The 24,855-nt window shown below is 44.6% G+C and overlaps 2 protein-coding genes across 2 annotated transcripts; both read right to left on the bottom strand.

Annotated features, from left to right (window-relative positions):
- Positions 1-4,170: 4,170 nt before the first annotated feature.
- Positions 4,171-4,721, bottom strand: LOC122624468. The gene has a single exon (XM_043804017.1). The coding sequence runs from the start codon at positions 4,601-4,603 to the stop codon at positions 4,304-4,306; it is 300 nt and encodes a 99-aa protein (XP_043659952.1). The 5' UTR covers positions 4,604-4,721; the 3' UTR covers positions 4,171-4,303.
- Positions 4,722-22,105: 17,384 nt separating this feature from the next.
- LOC122624209 lies at positions 22,106-24,542 on the bottom strand. The gene is made up of 3 exons (XM_043803680.1): positions 24,382-24,542; positions 23,857-24,140; positions 22,106-23,799 (listed from the first exon to the last, which is right to left on the bottom strand). Exons 2-3 carry the CDS (start codon positions 24,133-24,135, stop codon positions 22,321-22,323), a joined length of 1,758 nt encoding a protein of 585 aa, XP_043659615.1. The 5' UTR covers positions 24,136-24,140; positions 24,382-24,542; the 3' UTR covers positions 22,106-22,320.
- Between the last annotated feature and the right edge of the window lie 313 nt (positions 24,543-24,855).

The following is a 24,855-nucleotide window of genomic DNA, read 5'->3' as shown; positions in this document are numbered from 1 at the left end:
CTACTGATCTTTTTTATTTATTTATTTTTTATAATAAATTAACTGATTTTTTTGCTGTGTAAGAGAAGAGCTTCAATTCACCAAGTTTCATAGCTGCTCCCAGGATGAGCTGAGTGTCATTTGTCATGGCATTGCATGAATAGAAGCGTGAACCAAGCGCAGAGGCATGTGTGCGAACGGAGTTGAGTTTAAATGTTAAATAGTTCACAGCCAGCTTGATCCTCCGGCACTTGAGCTGGACTGAGCTGCCCATAATGTTGCGTGTCAACGGAATGCTGAAACTGAACTGGAAGCCACGCACACGCAGGGCAGATTAGCCGATGATGTAGCTCCTGGTTGCACTCTAAAGGTATGCATGGTTTGTGGAGCACAGAGAGTACTCGGACCCAACGCATCTGCAGAAAGAACAATGCTTCCTCAGATTCTTGCATTTCTGCCATGAAATCGTGCTCAAAGCCATTGCGTTACTACAGGCTCTAGACTGCATGGAATTAGTGAAGTAATAATCGAAATGGGGCAGTATAAAAACAGCTTAAGCTTAGAGAAAAGGAACATAAAAAAAGTAATACAGTGCAATTAAAAAAGATAATACAAAACAAGGCAACATTAAAAAAAAAGAACAACAAAACCCAAAAATACAAAAAGAAACTACCAGCTGTAATAACTAATCAAACAAAGCAATAAGGTAGAATTTTTAACATTTCTGAATAGAATTAGACCACCGACAATTAAACCAGCACCACTTGCTTCCTGCGGATTGACCACCCAATTAGCGAATTAACCTCACAGCCCCACACAGTTAAATACCTATACAATCGGCAATAATAACAATCATTTAATTTCAGGTTAATTGCACATACTTTGGTTTGTGTTGGGCCATAAATTGTGTGCATTCGTCGGTCGCTGCCTGGTGTTTGTGTAATTTATTCGCATATTTCAGTGGAGCGTGGAGTGACAGCCTGAAATTATGCTACAAAATGCCAGGAATGCCTACCCCCATTAAGTTTTTGGGGAGCGGGAGTAATAGATGTGGCCCAAGTCAGGACAGAAACAAGGGCAGACATCCAGCAGGGGCACACACAAAAACTCTGCGCTGCTAAACGCATTTACGTGTCAGAACTAATTTAATGTGGCGCCCCAGGGTGGACTGAAACGAACTGAAATGGAACGGAACGGAGTGGAATGGAATGGCGTGGAGTGGAGTGTGGTGTGGTGTGGTGGGTGAACTAGAGTGGAGAACCGGAAAAGGAAAACGGAAACGCATACGCAGCGAGCCAGTGGCGCCTGACCATATTTTGCTTATTTATTTGCCTTGCAGTAATGCCCTGACACCACGACACCCGCCCTCGCACATTTCTCACCTAATAAAATTACAATGGCCACACATCCACACACACCCCCTGCGATGCACCCTCACATGTTGCTGCTGCCCCGTTGGCCTTTTCGTTCCTTTTTGATGTAAATTTAATTTCGGTTTTCACATTTTGAGGTTTTCATAGCCGCATGCTGGCATTAGGATGGTACAGAGGGAAAAATTGTAGCGATCCAGGAAACTTTCTTTAACGAGAATAACTTAGAAGTGCACTTCCATCTTACCACTTTATCGATATGCGATTACATTTATGGGATTTTTCTAAATTAAAAATTTTTATATTACAAAATGTAATTTATTTAAAATATTATATTTTGATTCATCACTGTAACCTAAAGCTTGCATTTTTTTCTACGTGTGCACCGTAGTCCTGCGTTCTGAGTCCTGAACTCCAAGTGAGTGTCCGTGTCCGGGTCCTGTCCTTCCAATTCCTCACCCCCTGGTGTCGTAGTGGTATCCCCGGGGATTCAGGGGAGCATATTCAGCTGCCGTAATGCTTCTTTCATCGCTGCTTCTCTCCACCCATCCCGTGGTCCTGCTCCTGCTCCTGCTGCTGCTGTTCTTTTCCTTCGCCCTGTCACTCTGTCATCAGCGTCACATATTGTTCGCCTTTTGTCCTTTCGGGGGGAATGGTAAGGTCGTCCCCCATATGAATATGTCAACTCGATTCCCGGGCGTGTGCTCCGAATCGAGTTCCTGTTTTTTTCGCACTTTTCCCCGTTTATCTTGCCGCTCCTGTTTCCGCTGCCGCATCGTCCGCCCAGTTGAACTGCGATTTCAATTAAGCCCCGCGCCAAGCCGATGCAATTTCAATTTGATTTTCGGGACATATGCGGGCGCCTAATCGAATAATCCGCAAAACTCCCCCGTGTAGTGCGGTTAACTTGGTTACCTATAAGCAACAAAACAATTGTGCAAAATATCAACTGGATTAGTAGATGGCCAAATAATCGTATTCATTGGGAAATGACCTGGCAAGTTCAGTGACCGAAGCCGGAAACGATTCACACACTGCCATCCTTTTGGAGGAAGTTCACATGGAGGGACTCGGGAAAAGAGTGAACAAGACCCAAACAAAGTCTGACACTCGACACAAGCTTAATTGCTGGGACCAGAACCCGATGCCCAGCCAGATCCCGAGCCAAATCCTGGGACTCCAACTCTGACTGTGAAAAAGCGCCAAGTGCACTCGAGGTAATTTGATTTAATTGTGCGTGCCTGCCAGCAGCAACAACAAAAGCACTTAGCCAACTTGCAACAGCCTGGCAACTCTTGTTCATATGTTTGTGGTCGCCCCTTTCTATACCCTATCAGAAGGAGTAGGTTTACTTTAGCATTGTTTGGATCTGTTTTATATCATCGCGCAGTTTGATAGTTGTGGATATCGAATGAAACTTGTTTACTTTATTGAAAGTGTTCAATAAATAGTAAGCCGTTTTATTTTGCTTGCGATATGCTTAACCATACCTTTAAAGGGAATCCCTTTATACCACGTTATTTTTTTGCATTGGTGCTCATAAGAAATTTACAAGTGTCGGGTGTTGGCTCCTTTTCCTGTCTTGTGAGTCCCAGGTTAAAGGTTCCAAGTCCAAGTCTGAAGCTCTTGAACTCCATTCAGCCAGCGATGGCCCCTGCCCCTTGAACTTGCTACTTGCAACTTGCAACAGCTTCAAGTTGCAACTGTTAGTCAGCTCGTTGTTTTTCCTCATGTTCGCCATGGTCACCATTGTCGGTGTTTATTAACTGCGGACCTGCTTTTCTTATATTTTTTATTTTATTGCCACTGGTTTCTGGGCTCCTGCATAAATCATCAACGCAATGGTCTTTAATGCATAATTTATGTACCGTTTCAGTATGCCCTTAGCTATCTCTATCTGCGGTTTTGCTCTTGCTTTTTTTGTATTTTTTGTAAAATGCTTAGAGTTAAGGAAATTTATAGCTGACGAGCATTTCCGCTTCCGTTTGCAATTACACGAGCGGATAAAGTAATAACGGGCAGCCATTACCTCATCAAGAAGCAGCCCGCATAATCTATTATTCCCTTGGAGACGACTCATGAAACTGTGATTCAAAGGAAATCGATATAGTCATGCCACGGGTCTTCCAATAGACTTGGCTTGCTATATATTCAACTATAAAAATTTCATTTAAAAAAGATTTAATTGATTGCTTTTACAAATCGTACTAGATGGATAAGCTTTAAAACACCAACTTCGATAAAAATTCAATTCGGTTTAACCCATTTTCGAACTGCATGTCTAGTCCGCGACTATCAGCAATTGCTAGCCAATTGAAAAAGTACATAAGCATTTCTCACCCATAAATATTCATAATTCAAAGTTCATAAGGCCATTTTGCATTGGGGACCAAAAATAAACCGGGAAAAGGGGAGAAACGAGATGGAGAAACGTTGGCTGCGGCATATATGCAACAAAATAAGCACATCCATATATTTTCTCCTCGAAAATTTCACATTACCATCACTCTCCGTTGAATGTTTGATTTTCACCGCTTAATTTATGATTTAATTGCATATTTGGCGGTGCAATGCAAATATCCACCTCATATCCACTTCACCCCTCTGTGGTTGGATTGAAATGCCACGCATTTCATTTAGATAACCACAAATATTTGCCACAAAACGCGTCTGCCATCTGAGGGCCAATCGGGCGTAAAAAATCGGTGCCAAATGTAAATTAATTGTGCACCTGCACATTAAGACAATTAAATCAGTACGAAAAGCCCCATGCGACATGATAATTTGTTAACTTTCCGGCCAAATAATCAAAACAACAGCATTAAGTGTACTTTCGTCGGGTGTAATCAAAGGGGTGTGGCGATTCGTATGGTGTTCCGTTCTCTTAGGTTGTGTACGTTCTTTTTCGGGGTATTATCTTCCTTATTTGTATAGGTATGGCGGTTTCCCAAAGTTCATCGGTTTGGCGAGGATCCAAGAGTAGACATCAGTTCACCCAGTCGTCTGGATCGCAGCGAAAAGTGGTTTCGCTGGCGCTTTAGAATGCCGTATTCGACGCCATCGCGCAGATTGATTTGCACTTGACGATAGAACTCCGGATCGTTGCGTCGGTACTGGATTCCCAGGACGAAGTTCAGCTCTGTTTCACTCATGGGTCGGCGCGCCTCCTCCAGGACATGTAGTATGGACCTCAGAAGATTGGGGACCAGATTCCGCTGTTGCGGCAGTGTGCGTGTCCTGTAGGTGACGGGCATGTTAGTAAAATTGTTGATATTTTTTCCCGTTTTCTTTTTTTTTTTTGGGAAACCAAATGTAAAAGTGTAGAAAAATTTTGTGACCGACTCGCCGGCCGGCCTCAGTCGTTATGAGCTAGGTGTGGGAACAAAAGTCCCAGCTACCTGTGACAGTAAAAGGCAACGCCAACTTTATGAATTTCCAGCCTGCTACGATCCTTTTTGCATTTTGCTTCCTTGCCGGTGTGCTTCACCAGCAGCGTCACTTCCTCATGGCCAATTAATCAGAAGGCGGCTGTGGCGGGTTGAACTTAAATGACCTCGAGGCATAAAAACGAAAACTGCTACAACAAAGGCAGCAGCCAGAAAAGCAACAAAGAGCATTAAACACTGCAACCATAGAAATGCTGATTACAAACGCGTGCTCGATTAAATTGAAATTTCCATTAAAGGACCTTGGTTTGCAGCTAACGAGTACCTCTTATGTTGTAACAGCTTGACTTTACGTTATAAATATATGTACATATATATTTATATTTAGTCTTTGGATGCAACAATTTTCCGAGTGTAGTCAGGAAGCGAAGGGCCCACAAACATCAAGTGACATTCGAGCAGAGACAAAAAGTCATTATCACGGCGACGTCGGGCCGCTCTCATCTCCACATCTCCGCATTTCCACCACCCGTGCCCCCTTTCTTGGTCATATATATACATATATGTATGCCCAGATCCCCTTCGCAATCGCATTCGCATTCGCCTCATGTTCAGCATATGGAGCACGTGGTTTGGAGTCATAGTCATCGCCATAGTCGCCGTCGTCTTTGTCGCCATGTTTTTTGCCTTTTCCGGCATTTTGTTTACGATTCCTTTTTGTTTTTGTGCTTTCACCTAGTATTTGTGGAGCTCAGGAGTGCATCGAAGGGATCTGTGTAATTTGAGTTTTTGGTTGCTAGAGTAAAATATAATAAACACTAATCGGTATCATGACAGTTTTAAGTTTGTGTCAAAATCATACACAATATATTTGCTGAGATGTTTCACTGTATAACAAATTTGGTAGTAACTATTTGTTCTAAACACTAGGTATCGTCTAGTCCAAACACCAATACAATAACTTTCTTATTTGTTTTATTTTGCGTAGAGTTTTCTGCGCTCCCCAGCGTACGCGGATTTCCTTTCGAGATGGAGTTGGCAGACGGCTGTTTTCCCTGAATGATTTTCACTTGTTTGTTCTTGTTGTGTCCTCGTTGGCTGCTTTGTTCGGTTGTTCGGCTGGCCCAAGAGAAAGCCGACCCTGTTTTGCAGGACCTCCGTCCGGGATACATATACATACGTACATATATCCCCCAGTATTTCTCAGGGTCCCCCTTCATCAGGAGCAGCCGCCAAGTGCAATTGTCATAAAGTGTCATTGGCTGACGTCGCGTCCTCGCGTCCTTTGTGCAGTTGTTGGTGCGGTGAATCAACTTAAATGAGTATCCGCTTTGTAACTACAAGTGCGTGGCTTCGTTTTGTTCCCTTTTAGCTAACATCTTTTAGCCAACAAGCGGCGGGGAAAATAGAAAGAATGAGTTAGAAGCCGGCCAATTGGCTTTGTGTGCGATTTAGCTTTGTTTTGGACCCTAGGTCTAGGTCTAGGATTAGAACTCGACTGAAGGATAAAGGATTCGGGATACAGGATGGCGGAAAAAAACCGTAGACAAAGGGCTCTCATTTCAGTGAAAGCAATTAAGCGAAAGAAGCCCCCAAGTCTTAATCCAAAACAACCGAAAAAGTGTTTGAATAAACCTTTTTTAAGTACAGATATTTAAAATTAGTAACTTAATATTTATAAAAAAAATATTATCCGTTCTCATTGTCTTTGTGATTTTAATTACAAATTATGTAGACTGTATAAGTTACTGTTCGTTTCACGTTTGCAAATCAGCACTTATGAGCTTAAACGTATCTTTTTTTGAAACCCCTCCACTTACAAATATATTTTGCTACATTTTGGGGCAAGCACAACTGTACATCTGGCATCTATGCAAAAGCGTGGTATAGCGAATGGAAAAGTGATTTATGTAGCAACACTGCCGCATCGCACGGGTGGGTGATGAGGTGGGGTGATTTCGAGGAGTTCAGGAGTTGAAGACGAAAAGGCTCCACTGTCCTTAAGCGGCTTATACGTAACTGCATGGGGCGAATTATGCTGCATCGCCGCAGGACTCGCATAGTACTCTCTTCCATATGGCAGACGGCCAGTCGCCAGTCGCTAGAGTTCCACCGATCCGATCCGATCCGATTTGGTCCTCCGAATCGGGCACAACGAACTTGGCCAACTGGCACTCGGCCAATGCAATAGCCCCGTTGAAAGTGACAGCGACAGGTGGAGAATGTGCAAAGTTTGTGCGAAAAAAAGGGGGAAAAAAGACTAATAGGACTCTGCTAAACAATGTGAAAGATACAACATTTTCGGATTCCCCATGGGAGGTGCAAAGGTACCCAGGCTCCCGGACATCCTGCGATGTTTTTCGCGAATTGAATATGCCGCGTTTATTTCGGGATCCGAACGGAAACAGAGAAACAATTATAAGAGGGCTAAGGTAACGGCTCCAAAACCAGCTCAAACACATAAATGCCAGCCAGGAATGATAAATTGACGCTTGACGGGAATGCAAGAATGCCAGCGAGAGCGGACTCGCGATGGGATTAAGCTGGCTGAACGACAGCCACTGGGGAATGGAATCTACACTGGGAAATGTGCGGAAATGGCCAAACATTTGGAATGCTACTTGCTTACTATATGAAATATTTGTATGTTTATAACAAATGTTTTTGTTATCATTTTAATATTTTAATTAGTTTGCAAAAAGGGTATAATATTTTTAGTTTCATAAATATTTTACGACAATGCGTTCATTTACCGTGTAAAACTAGAAACTGGGGTTAGATTCATTGGGGTTTGAGGGCCAGACAACGGTCGACATTGAGCAATTGCCATGCATAAATATTGCGGCACTCACTAACACATGCACGCCGCACACACACACACGCACATGGGACAACCACCTGTCAGGATGGGCAAAACATAAACAAGCGACGCAAATCAAAACAAGCGACGGCGCCTCGGATGAAATTTCGCCGAAATGAGAGTGTCCAGCAACATGTTGCCCGGATGTGTTGTGAGTTCCAGGACATGCGCAATCGGCCGGCAACATGTTGAGTACTCCGAAATGTTGAGCAACATTTCGAGGTTGCCAGAGGACAAATGGCCAACAGCCCAAAGCCTAACCGTTGCACCTGCGTGAAAGAATTTAAGTTTTGTAGATCACTTTCTTGGCCCAACAGAATTTATCTTGCCAGAACTAACTAATGGCCTAAAAGCTTTACTAATTACTTTATTAAAGAAATATTATAGATGCGATCAACAGACGGTTCCGCTTATGCTATTGATATTCATGGTTTTAAACCCTATATAGACTAGAAGAATGAGAAGTCTATGTCGGAATTAGGCGGATTGGTGGCCACTGTTTGGCCATATAATTACTTTGGAATTCCAAATTAATGAGTTGCCACTTTAATCCGCACCGCATGAATGGGTTTGCATTATGCATGGAAAAAACAAAAAGTTTTGCCATCGCGGTGTGTGCATATGTACATATGTATGTGTATAAATATATGAATATTTATTCGAATATAAGTTTATATTGTATAGTACATGCGATACCACATACCACATATCTATGTGATTACTTTTTGTATGGCGACACGTGTGGGATGAGCGAAATTACTCGGCAAAAAGAGTGTTTAATTAGCATATGGCGGCAATTAATTAATTTGCAACGCGGCCAGCACGCTATTGAGAGAGCCCCAGCAACGAGCCTCACCCCCTTATGCAATTTTCATATTAAATCAAAGATTATTCTATAATTAAATGTGTGCAGCGCACACAAACTCACACACACACGCGTACACACAGTCACCCGGAAAAAGCGAGATTGTGGGGATAAAGTAGTGAAAATCCTTTAAATTGGAGATGTCAGAAAAGTTGCAACTTACAACTGATTGAATAAATAAAACTCGAGCATTCCACACTGATGAGGGCCATTGAAAGCATCGACGATTGGTTAATTGTTGACTGGATGAAAAAATGAAATTAATGAGCGAAAAGAGCTGTCGGCAGTTTTATTTGCCCAGCCAACACGGTCCAGAAATTGGCCGTTGAATTGGATACACACATACATACATGCACACACTTACACACATTTCGTATTATTTCGCCGGGTTTGCTGTTGCTGTTTGGTTTTTGGTCACCGCAAAGCTGTTGACAGCATAATCGACTTGCACTTAAAAGCGACAGCCGATGTGTTAATTGAATGGCACATTATCGCAGTCGAAAAATGAGCGAGAAAAGTGCGCTGAACCGGATTCCAATTTACCGGACTCGTCAAACCAGACAGCATTCAAATAACGCTGCTAATTGGCCCGGAAATTCTTGAATTGATGGCTAAGTGATTTGCGCACTTTGAGCCAGCGCATTGATAGCTCAGCCACACAATTGTTGTATTTGCACTCACAAATCTTCCGCTTTAAAATCTCTCCTACTTAAAGGTCCTTCCTTTCAGTACATCGAAGTCATTTCGAACAAAAAAAAGAAAAGACATTTGAATAAATTTGCTGCGACACATATAACCATCATTACTCATCAGCCCAGCCCCCTTGATGTATCTTCTTCGCCATCGACTTTATAATTTGCCTGCAATCGAGATTCGTTTCGGTGGAAAATTAGTCGAGGCTTTTGTCTGCGGCAACCGGATGACAGGATTCGGCTTGCAAGTCATCGCAAGTTCATTGACATGTCATCCATCTCAATTTGGAGCCACTGAGAGAGGGTAAGTGATGTTTCAGGCTTGATGTCAACATCCCCAACCGTTTCTTTCTTTCCTTGTGCCCCCTGTTGCTTTTGACCGAAATGACACACTTTACGAGCGCTTGCCTCATTTTAATGCAAATCAATAAATTTATATACAACAAACATTCGAATTGCCCGCACAGCTGTGCAGCTTTTGGTTCTTCGGTGGGTTTTGCATGCAGAGAAAGAAAAATATATATATGACATTTAAAATGATAATATATGGGTCAGGCCGATCTTACTTAAATAAACTGCTTTCGGAAAATAGTAAACATTACAAACCATATTTAATGTTTTCCACGTTCGAGTACAAAACCCACAGTTCTCAGCTGAGAGCACACCAAATGTCCTTATTTTTGCCGTGTGGTTGAGGGCCATCTACTGGAACGGGGATTTGGTTACTGGACCGGGGGTCCAGAGCCCCTGGCACTTGAAGTTTTGATCTCGTAGCCGATGTTGCTTTTTATTTCAATTTCCGCCCACAAAATGAAGAAAAAAGTGCCCGAGAAGACAACAACAAAGACAAATTTATGCCACATTAACAGCTAAAAGCTTTCAAAATGCGTTTTGCTTACGCCAGAGGGCATCGAGTGGGGAAAAGTTGTCGAGGTGGGGGAGCGGGTGCGGGTGGGGGTGGGTGGTTGAATGTCATTGCGGGGGTGTGATCAAGCTCAAGGAAAAGGCAAAGGGGGGCATTTTCCTGTCCTGATGGGGCGACCCAAAAAACGAAGCGCATTTCTTACGAGTTCGGGAGCTGAGTATGACCAAATTTTTGGCACATCTTGTGAACACCCCACACACAGTGGGGCAGAAGGGGTGGGTGGGGATGCTGAAATGAGGGGGTGGCAAAAACAAAGGCATTAAATTTAACGCGCCAAAACTTGTGCCATTTTTGGATGCCTTCGCCTCAGTGGCTGCGACAAATTTCAGTTAGCTCATCCGTCGAGTCCTGATACACTCAGAGAAAGCAGTCTCAGTTGCACAAAATATAATAGAAGTATAGAGAAACTTTTTACGAGCGCAGCCGAATACATAGTAAGTTAACAAGCATCGGTGAATTAGTTTAATTAAGAAATAAGGCTGTAAATAATTTTTTTCCCGACTCATGGTGCGACTTTTCCATTTTTTGGCTAATTATGACAGATTGAAATTATATTTCTCTGTGCCGAGACCCTCTTTTTGGCCAACTGTTTTGGGCCAGGCTGGCGGGAGGCAGCTTGTAGCGTCAAAAGTGCAGCTCAAAACTTCAAAACGAGCAATGTGCCAACAGCCTGCCACCGTCACTTTTACACAACCACCCGCCACCCTCCCCCCCTGGGTTGTGGCCCAAACCACCCTGTTTCCGCCCTTAGCCAGTTTAAATCCTGTCCTTGCATGCGCTAAAATTAAGATTTATGGAGCCTGTAAAAAACAACAGCGTCACCAAAAGCAGCAACAACAGCCACCCGTTGACGAGGGAGTCACAGAGAAGAAATAGGCAAAGGGGCGATGGAAGAGGGGGGAAGAGGCAAGTGGGAACACAAGCAATGAATGCGCCAAAAATTTTTAACACCCAAATGATTACAAATGAATGGCTAGTGCAAGGGGTGCGACAGGGACAGGGATAGAGCACCAGCTAGCAGCACAGTTGTTCCCGTCAATTATGCGTCCCTGTTCCATTCCGTTTGTTCCGCAATTATGTCGTTGGCCAATCTGTTTAACGATCCACTTGGTGAACAGCTTGTGGAGATTGCGGCCGAAAGGGTTTAAGAAGGATATTCTCCATAAGGAAATTATCCATAAGGATACTATCTATAAGGATTGTATCGATAAAACCACACAATGCCCAACAAATACACAGTACTGGAATTGAACGATTTCTTTTTGAAATCGATACTAATAACACGAAAATATAATATGCAATATAAATTGAATGGAAAAAGCTGAAATTAAATTAGTGCTAAGACCCAAAGTAGATTAAATTACCATTTCTATTGAGGGCGGGCTAATGCGTAGGCGTGGCATGCTCATTGATACGAACCGTTGGCCATGACCCGCATAATTAATTGCCTAAAAAATATCCGATTCAAAAATGAAATTTCAATTAAGCATTGCAAAGATCATTAGGTGTGCATGTAAGCCGAGATTAAAAATTCCAGCTAAAAAGCGCATTAAACCTAACAAAAAGCCAAGCGGGATTTTCCGTTTCTCTCCTTCAGCCAAGTGAAAATGTCAGAAATTTTCATTAAACTAACCGATGGAAATTGAAGATGACCGAGCCAGGGGTGAAGCGGTTGCAAAAATTCAGGGGAGATGTTAACGAATATGTCAACATATGAACACAAGTTTGCGGCCCCAGGAGAGCGAACAGGATGGGGAAAAGTTCCTTTTCGACCTGCTTCTTGATTGTTGCGGGAAAACGGTAAAGTGGGAAAATGGCAAAGCGGGAAAATGGCAAAGTCGGAAAGCGGGAAAACGGGGAAAATGGGCAACATGGACACAACAGCCACATCATGAACGGCAGCCAGAAACAACAAGGACAGCCCCAAAAAGCCGAACTAAGCGCAGGTAAATTTAATTATGCCAACGGGCGAGCATCGAGAAATAATAGAGGAATTCAGAGAGTGCAACATCACAAAAAACAAAAAGTGCCACCTTAACAATTTGCAGTGTAATTGGATTGTTTTGCTTTTTAGCAATTTAAGTTCAATTGACCCAGCTCGCCAACGATTTTCCACTTTATTACTTCGAGTATGAGAGCGCTTTAAATAATTGTTTACATAGATTAGTCATACGCCATGTGGTACGCCAAATAGGCTGGGAAAAGGATTGCCTTGATTGTCGTCGGGGCGGCGTAATCGAAATGCGCATTTCGTGAATTTGTGAATGCAGTGGGGCAAGGACAGACGCCATTAAGTTGCCATTAGGAGGCACCTAACAGACCGCATATTTCTTGCTGCCAACCCGCAGAATGCAAACGACACTCAAAATTACACCCTAATGAACCGCGCTATTATGAATATTGCCAGGGTTTTCGGTGCAACCGAAACTGCATCTTGTTTTGCCCATTTTTGTGCACTGATAATGTTAATGACTTGGCGGCAAAATATTTAAATGCCACGAGAGACCCACTGATGACACATTGTCTGCTTTTGCAGGCGAAAAGTTGGGTGAAGCATGCGCCCCCACAGCAGATAAATAAATCTTTGCGTCCCAGCAGGGAATCTGAAAGCCCGAACCAGAAAAGGAAAGCCTGAAACAAGAAGCAGGACGAAAGAGCCTGCGGTTCTCCAGCTAACTTATGGCTGGCTGCAGTCCTAACATGATAATAACCTTGCTGCTGACCCGACCACCCAGCGGCAAACCCCAAATTCGAATTTATTTCGGGGCATTCCCGTGTCGTGCGCTTCAATTGGGAAAATTTTGAAATTATATCCTATACTGTAGGCCATTTGTAGCAATTTTATAAAAAATCGCTGGGAGCAATAGCTCCCAATATTCAAAATAAGAGTGGCTACACAATACAGAATAAAAACAAGTCGAACCACAGAGGTATGATTTTTTCTTTGCATATCTGATGTAGGCGAAATGGGTTAAAAAAGGGTGTTAAAAGTGGACCAGCAACTGTGGCAACAGTCTGACAACCCAGCCGACGGCATTTTTCATTTTCTTTGCTGCAGTTTTTGGGTAGCACAATGATATACGATATGGCCCAGCGCCTTCTGGTTTTCCCTTGATGTTCCCGGGTTTTCCCGGTTTTTTGTCCCCCTTTTAACTTTTTACTGCACTTTCACTGCGGCCATAGAGAAAAATGCCGGCTCCACACAGTTGAGTCGCAAATTAATGTCAATATTGATATTGGCCATATCATTCGGCCGGCTAAGCGCTAACGAGTTAGCAGGTGCCACATCCAGACGGAGGAGCCCTTCACCCCCAGCCTTAACCCACTGAAGAACCGCCAACCGTGCTGCCAATTTGGCTACTTAACAGCCAACTGTGGGTTAACCGAGAATTTAGAAGGGATGCGGCGAAAGTGATTTTATAAATGCTCTAACTATTTTAAGCTTAATGCCGCTGATTATAAAGCACAAGCTAACATGGTTTTAAGATGAAATTGCCAAAAACAAACTATTAACGTTTTGCCCTGTTTTAGAACCTGCTTTTTTTCAGCTAACTGCGATTAAATTTAACCGATTTTTGTCACGTTCGCTTTGGCAACATTCGCTATACGTTGTGTTGGCCGTGTTCATTCGTGTTTGGGCCATGTTTAGTTTTCCGGCGTGCGGTTTTCGCGGTTTCCGCTGCCGTTTTGGTCTGTGCCGCTTTGGTAATTCGGTAATACATATTTCATGTCCGAATATGAGGGAACACACATATGTATGTACATATGGAGGGGCAGTAGTACATGGTACAGTGGTCGGCCGCTTTTCGGTGGCCAAAATTGTTAGCCGGCATTTTGGCTTTTAATTAAATTAAAACGTTGGCCGCGAATTCCATATGCAGACGTGTTGAGAGGATTTGCCGAGATTTTCGCCGCTTGTCCGAGGACTTTGGCGCCGATTTATAGTCTAATTTGTGTGGCAGCGTTGCAATGGGTAGCGGGCATAAAAACAATTACCCGGAGGACAGGGCTTATCGGTGTGCTAAGCCGCGTATAAGCCATGTTTTCTCATTTAAGCTTCGGCACTGCTGTAAAATAAATGAGCCATATTGGCTGGCGCTTGTGGTCGATTGCAATGCCATTTTACAGGATCGTTACAAAAATATATTTTAAGTACACTGGTACTACAAAAATTAGTAAGAAACTTAAGCAGAAAACAATATATGTTTAATTACCTAATAATAATTATCGGTTTTTAATTTGAAATAAAATTATTGTAGAAAATCACTCACCAGTTATGCTGAAACGCCTTCTTATTATTTAAAATGAGCAATGTGCACAGATCGCCTTAAATCAAAAAAACAGCAACACTTTTCTCTCTCCTTTCACGCACTTCGTCATCACCACAAAAAAAGCAACAAAAAACACACACAAAGAAACTCAATGCTTCTTCTTTCTTTTCTGGCACTCGAGCACATGCAAAACTAACGGGACTTTATCCCGTTTTACGCACGTTTTATTTCACCATTAAGCGGCTAGAAACTAAACTGAAACACTTTAAATAAATAAAATGCCTTTCTATTAATTGCTATAAGCTATGCACACAGATCACTTAAAAAAAACAGCAACACTTCTCTTTCTCCTTTCACGCACTTCGTCATCACCGCAAAAAAAAGCAACAAAAAACACACACAAAGAAACTCAATGCTTCTTCTTTCTTTTCTGGCACTCGAGCACATGCAAAACTAACGGGACTCTATCCCGTTTTACTGCACGTTTAATTTCACAACTTGGCGGCTTGATATCACTGTAGAAAATCACTCACCAGTTATTTTGAAATGCCTTCTTATTTATTGGAATGAACAATGCCCGCAGATCACTAAACACAATATTTTCTCTCTCCTTTCACAAACTTTGAAATCACTAAAAAAAGCAACACACACACAGAAACTCAATGCTTCTTCTTTCTCTTCACGCACTCGAGCACATGCAAAGCTAACGGAACTGTATCCCGTTTTAGTGCACACTTTATTTCACAATTAGGCGGCTTTAAACTAAACTAAAACACCTTAAATAAGCACCGACGACATTTTCTTAGGATTTCCCGACCTTGTAGTTACGCACTTAACGCGGATTACTTTTCCGAACCGCATCGCGAAAAATCAACGATCGACAGCAAAACGCGTCTGCATCCAATAAAAAAAGCGAGTGAACTGAACTTTTCCTCCTTCTTCTTCCCACTCTCTATTTTCCCTCTTTCTCCTCTCTCCTCGCAAAAATGGCGGACATATCTTTAGAGCTGCCGCTGGCCCACAGATGGCGCTCTGTAACCGCTTTGATCTTCAGGTGAGAAACCGTTTCATGGAATCCAATTTAAGTCAGGTTTGAATTAATTCCTATTTTGTCCAGAATGTCCCGCGGTCCTCACTCAATTTGCCTAATTTGCCAGACCAACAACAATGCAACAATTTTGAGTGGCTCCTTTTGGGGACCCTCCCTTCTCCTGGCGGACTTAGAAGAAGCGAAATAAAGTTGGCAGCAAAATGACAGATTTTTGCGGCGTCGTTTTAGGGCTGTTATGCAGTGCTGATAATGTTTCGACTTTCACCTGGGGATAAAAGCGGCTGGAAAGGGGCGGTGGAGCACTTCCAAGGGGTGTGGGCGGGGGACGGTGGGAATGCGAAGTTGCATGGAGCATAGTTTGTGCCTGGACTTTTGTTGCAACAGATACTTGCGGTGCAACTTCCACTTCGGCCGCATGCCAAACTATGCCAAAAGAAGCAGGAAAATGGCTTCAAAACTTGAGCCTAGCTTGGGGTTTTTCCAGCCCGCTGAAAATCGCTCAGGAAAATCCTACCCAAATTCCCACTTCCGTAAAGCGCGCGTTTCCAAGGAGTACATTTCGTGAAACACAAATTCATGAATGCCCAAGTCCCTTTAACTTCAGGTCGAAGTATTCAAGCACTCTTGTTCTGGAACTCCAAATCCAAGGAAAAAGTCGTTTAAAATTGAAAATATCGCACAGCATATAATGAAAGGTAAACACTATAATAGAATTCCCAATTTGACGCAAAACATACCTTGATATTTAATCCAAACGCCTCCGTTTCGCTGTAGAGTATGAAAATGAGTGCAGATAAATTGGGAAAATACTTTACAGCTTGCGCTGTTCATCATCGCAGCTGCAATGTTTTTCTTGGCCAGAAACAAGGCTCGAACACAACTGCGCCAAGTTCGCGGCGCATAAGCAGCTCTGCGAGGAAAAAAAGCCCGCAGCTTAATACAGTGTTGCCTCCTATAAATTACGGCCTACATGTAACCGAAAAATGTTCAAATTCGGCGCTGGCTTGAAACTCCGGAAATGGCGGACGTGTGGCGGCCATAATCTCGCCAAAATAGACAAGAAAATCCGTGGTAACTCCGGCAACCACCCACGCCACCCACGGCAGGAAAACAGACAGCTGCACATACTACAAGTACATATGTATGTACGTATGTATGCACATACATGCTGTTTGTCCCAATTTGCAGATGCATTATGTGGGATTTGGCCTTTGCATTCGAATAAAATATCAAGTTGCCGAAGCTCGACTTTTGCAATTTCAATTTTCGCCATAAAAACAACAAAACTTTACCCCAGCGGCACTGGCACTAACACTAACACTGGCAAGCCAGTGGAGAAGCAATGATAAACCAGACCAGGAAATGGAAATAAATCCAGATTGAAAAATATGCGGATGGGCATGTGGGAAAACTTGGCTCTAGTTCTCGGTGGGTCCATGTGTACCAACTTTCTAGTCAACTGGCCAAATCTAATTACACGTGGAGCAGGGCCACGAAATCAATTGCAATGCTATGTCAAAAGCCAAGGAAGCCGAAAACTTTACTGATTACGTTGGCCAAGTTATCTGCCCCAAACTTGTGCCACTTTGAGGCGTGCAAGGTGATTTTCCAGAGTGCAATATTATGAATATACCATGCAGATGAACAGGATCAAATAGCCAATAGACCTCAATGGCCTTCACGAACTGAGGCTTGAAACTAGCAAACATTTTCGATTTCCATATCAATCTCTGTCATTAGCATAATTCGATTTTGGGCCTTCTTCGCCATATGTTACGTCAATTGGCGAATTGGCCGAGCCCACAAATCGTTGCCACTCAGTTGACTTTTCGCATCGAATGGTGAAATAAATCCAAGCCATAACCCAAATGTGGCTATATGGGCATGGGCGTGGGCATGGGCATGGGTAGGATATGTAATGCATATATGAAGATTCCAATGTGGGTTTTAGGTTCCCGCACATATTTTATATGCAGAAGGAGGGCATTTGGAAATTGGGAATGCATGCATTATATCATTTTATACCCTTTAATCGGGAGGTCGATGTGCCGCCTTTGTTGTTCCAATTTGAAACTTGGAAGTGCGTATTTCAGTCTTTGATTTGCACAAAAAGCAACTGGAAATGCAGAGCAAATAGGATCGTTTTCACCATAAATGTATGAGCTTTTGTCTTTTGTTATTAACATTGGGAGTAGCATACTTTTTGGGTCGGATAAACGTCTGATCTATTACGAGTTGTAGTTGCTGTGTGCGACTTTTTGCATTATTTTTTCCCAGCCAGCTAGATTTATGTGACTCACTTTGCCCACTTTCACCCGGCGGGCAAAAGCAGCTGCATCTGCCCCAGCCATTTTCCGCCATTTCCCTCGCTTTTCCTCCGCTTTTCCACCGCTTTCCTCTGCCTTGCCACCGCTCTTCGCTCTCCAGTTTCATCTTGGGCTTCAGCTCTGGCTTTGGCTGCTACTTCTTTGGCTTTGCCAATGGCTCCTTGTGTTTCCCAGGCAGCCACTTCTGTCCGACCGAAATGTCATATGAATATTTTCGCGCTCGACTGTCGCAGATGTGTGGCCCTCAAAAGCACACCCAAAAAACTGGCACTTTGCAACTGAATTGGCAGGATCACCATACTTATGAATATTTATTTATTACGAGAGTCCATGTGGCATATCTTAAAACTAATATTCTGTAATCATTATATTGATTGTATATGTTTATGGCTCTTTCTCGGGCATTTCTCGCAGTGCAGCTATCATACACAGTATCTAACCATTTCCATCTCTATCTAAAATTGTTTGTCTACTTGTGTTTTGCACAATTTTTGTGCATTTTGGAGCAGCTAACACAATTTGTGTGTGCCTGATCTTATGATAGCCCCGTCTACGTTTCCATCTACGTTAGTCAGCCATGTGTGCCCCGCCCCGCACCCTGGACGCCCCTGCTGCATGCCACACACACTGTACACCCAGCTACCCACCTACATGTACGTATATCCCGCCTGCTGCCACTAACTACAAGCTGACTGTCGCTATAATTTTCCAAAAGGATTTACAATGTTAAAATTACTTCCTAAGCCATCCGACCATGTCGTCGTCGTTTCGTATGAGGAGCTGCAGCTGGATTGGGCTAGATTGGGCTGGAAATGGCTGGGACCACCAGGATGCGAATGAGCAGGAGGACCAACGTCTGCCGGGCTGAGAAGTCGGCAAATGGCAAAACTCGCGAGGCTTTTCGTCTTTTTCTCTAGTTCCCAGCTAAGCGCAAATCCGCGCTAAAAGCCGTTTGGCGATGTCATCGTGAGTCACGCACAAAGAACTGCATTTAAATAACAAAAATAGTAATAATATTAACAATAAATAAACATTTAAAAGAGCAAACTACCAGTTGCAACATATTTCCATAACTTGAAAGTACATTTTATTTGTATGGTAGATGGTAGAGCGTAGATTGTCACGTCCCCTCTCCTCTCCCTTCAGTCTTCAACTTTCGCCTGCTTGTTTTTCGCTTTTGGCCAACAGGCCAATGTCGTCCTGCTTTTCCTGCTTTCTGGGCTTCGGGAGACCATTTTTTAGCCATCTTTCTCCTTGGCGAGCTTTACTTTCTACTTTTTGCCCCCGTTTCTTTTTGCGGGCATCTTGTCATCCTTAGGCTTTTGGCGTTGTTCAACTTTCGCCAGACGCCCACATGAAATGGCAGATGTTGTCGCCGCCCCCGAATCCTTCTGTTTCCTTCTGTTTCCGCCTGATTCCCCTATTTTCCCCTACGCCCAGACCTCATACCCCCCCCCTGATTTGCCAACTTCCCCCCGAAGACCCAGAAAAAAAAGGGATTGCGTTCTCTAAGTCATTCTGTCGTTGCCTTTTTGAACTTTAATATACTGCAACATTCATGTGTTTGCGGAGGCGACACCCCATATATAGACGTCTCTTTCCCCCGCCCCCTTGCTGTCCCTCTGTCCATCTCTCAAAGTCCCCATACATATAGCCCCATATCCCCATGTAGCCCTCGCTTGTCTGTCAGAAGCCCTACCCTTTCGCACATTCTGCTGAGGACAGAGGACAACTCAATTTTACAAAAGGCGTTGATGTAAGCGTGCCACAACACACACACACCAATTAGAGGGTGTGAGGGAGAGGGGCTTAGAGTGGAGAGGAGACTTCTAATAGTAATTCCATTTATAATTTACTGTCGTCGATTTATAAATGAGCCTAAGCCATCAGGACTTGAGCCCCAGCCTTTGCTCCATGTCCCTGCTCCAATCCAGTTACCCCCTCCCAACCACCCCCCCTTCCAATCACCCCCCAGCAGCCAGCAGCCATCGGAAGGATAAAGACATTCAGTCCTTAACCCCGCGTCCTTCATCCATCTGCGTAGATTCCGGAGACCAAGAGCAAAGCTGCCAAGTGCTTAACATAATTTTAGGCGCATTTGTGGCATTAACATGGTGGCATTTGCATATAGCACGCTGCCAGTCAGTGTGTTGAGTGCACTGAGCACAATTTCACAGGGTCATACTCTACAAACTGCATTAGCTAGAGCCAGTTTTGATTTTAAATTTCTGCCAGTGCAGTCGCATTAGAGGCCACAGGTGTGGCCTGCAACGGAAGCTCTTAAGCTGACCCGAAGTCTGGCATCTGTGCTGCCCGTAATCGCAGCAGGCCCGCATATATGCGGCCATATAGGTACGTACATATATATATATATATACCCGTATACGGGACTAATCGGGCCACATGACACATGCCGCACACTTATTAGAATTTCATAAAGTGGCCGCATGCTGCAGCATGCCGCAAACCAGGCTAAAATCCCAGATTAATGGAACATTATAAAGTTTTTCTCCCATTTCTGGTCACAGAGCGGCAGCCAGTTTAAATACAACTTTTTATAGCAGATATGCAATGTAATTAATAGCAGTCAATTTACGGGCATTTGACACCCATTAAGAAAACATAAATGCTGCTCGGGACTTTTGAAGCCCATTCAAATTCCGCCGCCATTCGATTGAGAACACAATGCAGCCATAGAGCCTTACAGCATAATGCACTAATGCTTTTCGCCATAAGCAAACGACTGAGCACACAACGACTATATTTAGCATATGCACAAGACTGTTCGTAATTTGTTATACGAGTGTGGCAGGAGACGGAGACGACTCGGCCCAAGTCCCAGTTGCAGTCGCAGTTTCAAACTTATAAAATTATGATACCCAGAAAGCAACAAATTTTAATTGCAGCTAAATTTTCGTAATTCACACAGAAGAAGGAGAAATGTTTGGGGGATTTGCCATGAGCAAACCGCATGCATGGCGCCAACTTATCGTTGATACAAATGTATCTGGGGTAGCACAGGGGCCAGGCTCCACTGTACCCGCACCGTGCCAGCGCCACAGTAAGGCAAGACAAACGCTCTAAAACTCGCCAAAGTTTTCGGGGGCTATGCAACTGTAACTGTGTAACTTTCTCGACTCGTCTGTCTGTCTCCAGGATACCCTGGAATTGCACAGAGACCTGAGGGTATGCCGATTGAAGTGCACAACATGAGCAGCTTTGAAATTATATGTGACATGCGCTAGTAGGCTTGTAAATATCATACTTTTCTTATTTCATTTGAAGGCTGAAAGGCGTGTGAAAATGTGCAATTAAGAGGTATTTCCCCGTCGAAACACTCCGAACTTTATCTGCATCTTACCTCGACTGTGTGTGCGCATGCTGGCATTATAAATTTATTTAGCAAAAGCGCGTAAAGCGCATAAATTGCTGAGCGCAAGCTGCTCAGGGGCTGTCCTTCGTCCTTCGCCCCTCCTCCTTCGTCCTTCGTCCTGGAAAGCGGAAACGAAAAAGAAGGATGAATCCAGCGGAAAACCCAAGGAGTAAAATGCGCCATGAATGCGTATGCATGTGTGTGTGTGTGTGAAAAATTGAAATTTATTGTTACTGTAAGCTCCGTGCAAAAACACACACACACCACCACCCAGGGGTTAAGGTGGCCAAGGGTTAAGGCGGTGGTTTCACCTCTTGCCGTTTGCCGTTTGCCGTTGAATCACTCCAGTCGCCGACAAAATAATAATGTAATAATAATTTTTCCAACTCGTTAACACATGAAAACGTGTATGCTCCCCACACGCACATTCCACACACACACGCACACACACACTCAAAATAAACACACACAAAGAGAGAAAGAGAGAAATGAAATGAGCAACGGGGATTCCCCGCATGGACAACATTAATGATGCGAAACCGGTTGTGGGCGGTTGTGGCAAAGGACACAGAGACAGAACCTGAGCATTTTCACATTTTCACATTCAAGACGAGGCAAAGATGTGTAAAATTCAATACCAAGGTGCAGCATCTTGGCAGATTATTTATTACTGGCCAGCGCACTTTGTGTGCCCCCAAACTGGGGAAGCTCCTCGCATTCGCGACACCTGCTCCACATTCAATATGCTGCCTGGCCGGGCAAAACACAAGAAATCCATTTGGGACAGCGGCGGTGACAGGAGCAGCGCACAAATAATTTAAATCAATTCATCGGCATAAATTGCTTTAATTAAACGGACGGAAATAATAAAAGCGCAGTGATAAAAGCGCTTAGCACAGCTGTCCCACAGCTGAAAAATTGTGACAGCCACCGAGGAAAATTCCCCTCAACCAATTTCACCGAATTTATAGCCCGCTAATATCTACCAATCAATATTGTCAATATATTATAGAGCTGACCACTGACCTGGTTTTTGTTTTTTTTATAAAATATATACATTTCTGGGGCATTTGAATCGAACATTTTGTGGTGGCTTCATGTGTAATTTACAATCCAATATTGGTAACTCCAAACAATGAGAAAATTGGCCGCTTGGCGTGATTGGTGTATGTTAACTGCAATTTTGAAATAGATATGTATATAGACTGTGCCTCCAAATGCCTAGCGATCGAGTTGCGCCAATAACTTGCTGATCATCAGATCGTTATTCAGCACAATGCTCTCCATGGGACGCACATCCTCCGCGGCCGTTTCCTGGGCAGGATCCTCGGTTTCCGGCAGGAATAACTCCCTCAGCCGACAGATGTGCTCGAAATAATAAGAATCGCTGGCTTCCTGGGCGTCCTGAACCTCGGAGTCGGAATCGGAATCGGAATCGGAATAGGTATTGCTGAGGTCAGCTTCCCGCACCACACGCAAACTATATAAATTCTCTCGATTTGTCTCATAGCGGATTGTGTGGCGCTGGAGACCCGACGAGTTTTCCCTCTCAAGTGCCCGAATGCGTCGCTCCAGTCGAAGGCCCAGCTCAGCCCGTCGGTGTGCCCGCTCCATCAGTGCGTTGAGAACCATCCGTAGGCCTTGCAGTTCGCGGGCAATGGCTTCATGCGCACGCCTGATGGCGGAGGGACGTGCAGTCAGACGTTCTGCTGCTGACATCAGTGGTGCTCCTGGCACTCCTGGCACTGGTGGCGCTACTGCTGGCGCTGCTGGCACTTCGGCCTCCTCATCCTTGTCCTCGGGCACCTCGGCGATGGGCTGCAGATCCTCGGCAGGCGACAAAAATCGTCTAAAACGTCTGCGCCATCGCTCTGCGCATTCCGTGAGCCGCTCATTCCTGCGCAGCGCGTAGTCGATGACGACTTGAGCATGGATTGTGTGGCAATAGGGAGCACTGGGCCTGGCCAAGTGATAGGAGCAATCCTCGTCGTACAGCCACTCCCTGGGCATATCGACGAGGAAGCCCCTGGCGCGACAGGACTCGAGAAGCCCACGACGAGTCCTGTACAAGTGCTGCAATTGCGCCACGGTGATCGCACAGCTGATCCTCTCCCGCATCGCCGGATTGCCGCGAAAGAAGTTCATGAAGGGTTCGTCGGGCTCCGATGGAGCCATGGCTCTGTTCCAGAACTTGTGCAGCATGGCCACTGGCAACAGAGTGAGCCGCAGGCAGTCCATCAGTGGCGGCGTCGCGCTTGCAATTTCATGCGCATTGACGGTCAGCCACCTGACAATGCCCACGAGCACCTCCATCTCGGTATTGACACCCAGCGAGTCCTGCTGCAGCATGGTCATCACATCCTCCAGCGGCATTCGCACAAAATCACGTCCCCCAATCACGGCTACAAATGCCGTGCCGATCCTTTGGAGCATCACCTTGCGCAGCGCTTCGAGTTGCGGATATTTCAATGCCTTGAGATAAACCTGATAGGCGAGCTCCTCCCGAAAGCGCTCAGTGCACAGGAGTCTATAGCACAGCGCCAGCAGTCTGGGCATCTCCAGCTGCATGGCCGTGTGAATGAGCACCACCAGCTTCTCCGGCGGCATCGATGGCTCCAGGGGCTCCTGCAATCGCATCCAGGCGTAGACAGCTCGAAAGCCCACGGCGCAGAGGTCGGCGCCCTCGCGAAAGCGATTCACCTGTGGATGGATGATTAGCGACACTCACTCACTTACTCAATGGGCTTGCGTATTTACCGGGCGAATGTGGCATTCAAAATAGTTGCTATGAAATTGCAAAAGTGAAGAAGTACACCAAAAAGTGGCTGTTCCTATGAAAACCCGCGTCGTGGCACCCAGAATCGTGTACATCGCCCTCCCGCGGAGCTTCGCATGGTGGCATCTAAGGGGTTCCTGGTGGCGTCGATTGGTCCGCGCAGAGATCCCATCCTTCCATGGCTCATCCACATGGCGACGCCGTTCCAGGGAATCCACCTCCTTCCCATCCAGATTTAGTGTGCCACTGGCGTCCCCCATAATTCCTGTGCGGCAATCAGAAAAATAAAAACTTAATCAGAAAAAAGCGTAGCATCTTAGGCAATGCAGTCGTGTGTCTACATCAAAGTGAACGCATTTCGGCCTTTTCAATTACTTCTCAAGAGTGCGCACAATTAATATCCGGTATTTAAAAGCACACGCCCCGGGGCATTGCGGGGAATTGGCTCGTCGATTCGATGCGATTCGATTATTCAATTATGCGATCAGGCGCGCGATTCCACTTACCGAATACCAAAAAATGTAGCCTTACAACGAGTGCGGTAAAATGTACAAAACTTTTACGAAGTCTACACAATGTTGGGAGTAATGCCGCTCTCAGCCCGATTTCACTCTGAATGAAGCAATATGTGAACTGGTGCTGCTGCCCTGCCCTACAATCTGAATAAAGTGTGTGACGTGCCCGCTTGGCAGGCATGGCTCACTACGATGTCTAATCTGCTTTATAATTTCAAATAGTCACATGGATGATGATCCTTTCACCAAATATGCAGAATCGCTGATGTGGAATGCCCCACTCATCCGCATCAGCAGGATGGCCCCGGGGCCATCTGAATTTCCCGACCATTCATCACGGTGCGTGATGGGACTTGGTGATTGATTTTCATGGTGATTCATGCCACGCTCGGCCACGAGAGCCAATCACTTGCTGGGCCGGCTAATGGAATTTTAACACAAATTAGTTGTATTGCCGAGATGCCA

The sequence above is a fragment of the Drosophila teissieri genome, chromosome X (genome assembly GCF_016746235.2).
Source record: "Drosophila teissieri strain GT53w chromosome X, Prin_Dtei_1.1, whole genome shotgun sequence".
Lineage (NCBI taxonomy): Eukaryota > Metazoa > Arthropoda > Insecta > Diptera > Drosophilidae > Drosophila > Drosophila teissieri.
Note: the sequence above shows the minus strand (reverse complement) of the source record. Positions and strands in the feature narration are given on the sequence as shown.

What these genes read in the sequence shown, in the direction of transcription:
- LOC122624209 (XM_043803680.1), bottom strand. Translation starts at nt 24,135, where the DNA reads ATGGGGGACGCCAGTGGCACACTAAATCTGGATGGGAAGGAGGTGGAT. An exon ending in TTGAATGCCACATTCGCCCG is followed by an intron (nt 23,800 to 23,856) that starts GTAAATACGCAA and finishes ATCCATCCACAG; the next exon opens with GTGAATCGCTTTCGCGAGGG.
- LOC122624468 (XM_043804017.1), bottom strand. Translation starts at nt 4,603, where the DNA reads ATGCCCGTCACCTACAGGACACGCACACTGCCGCAACAGCGGAATCTG.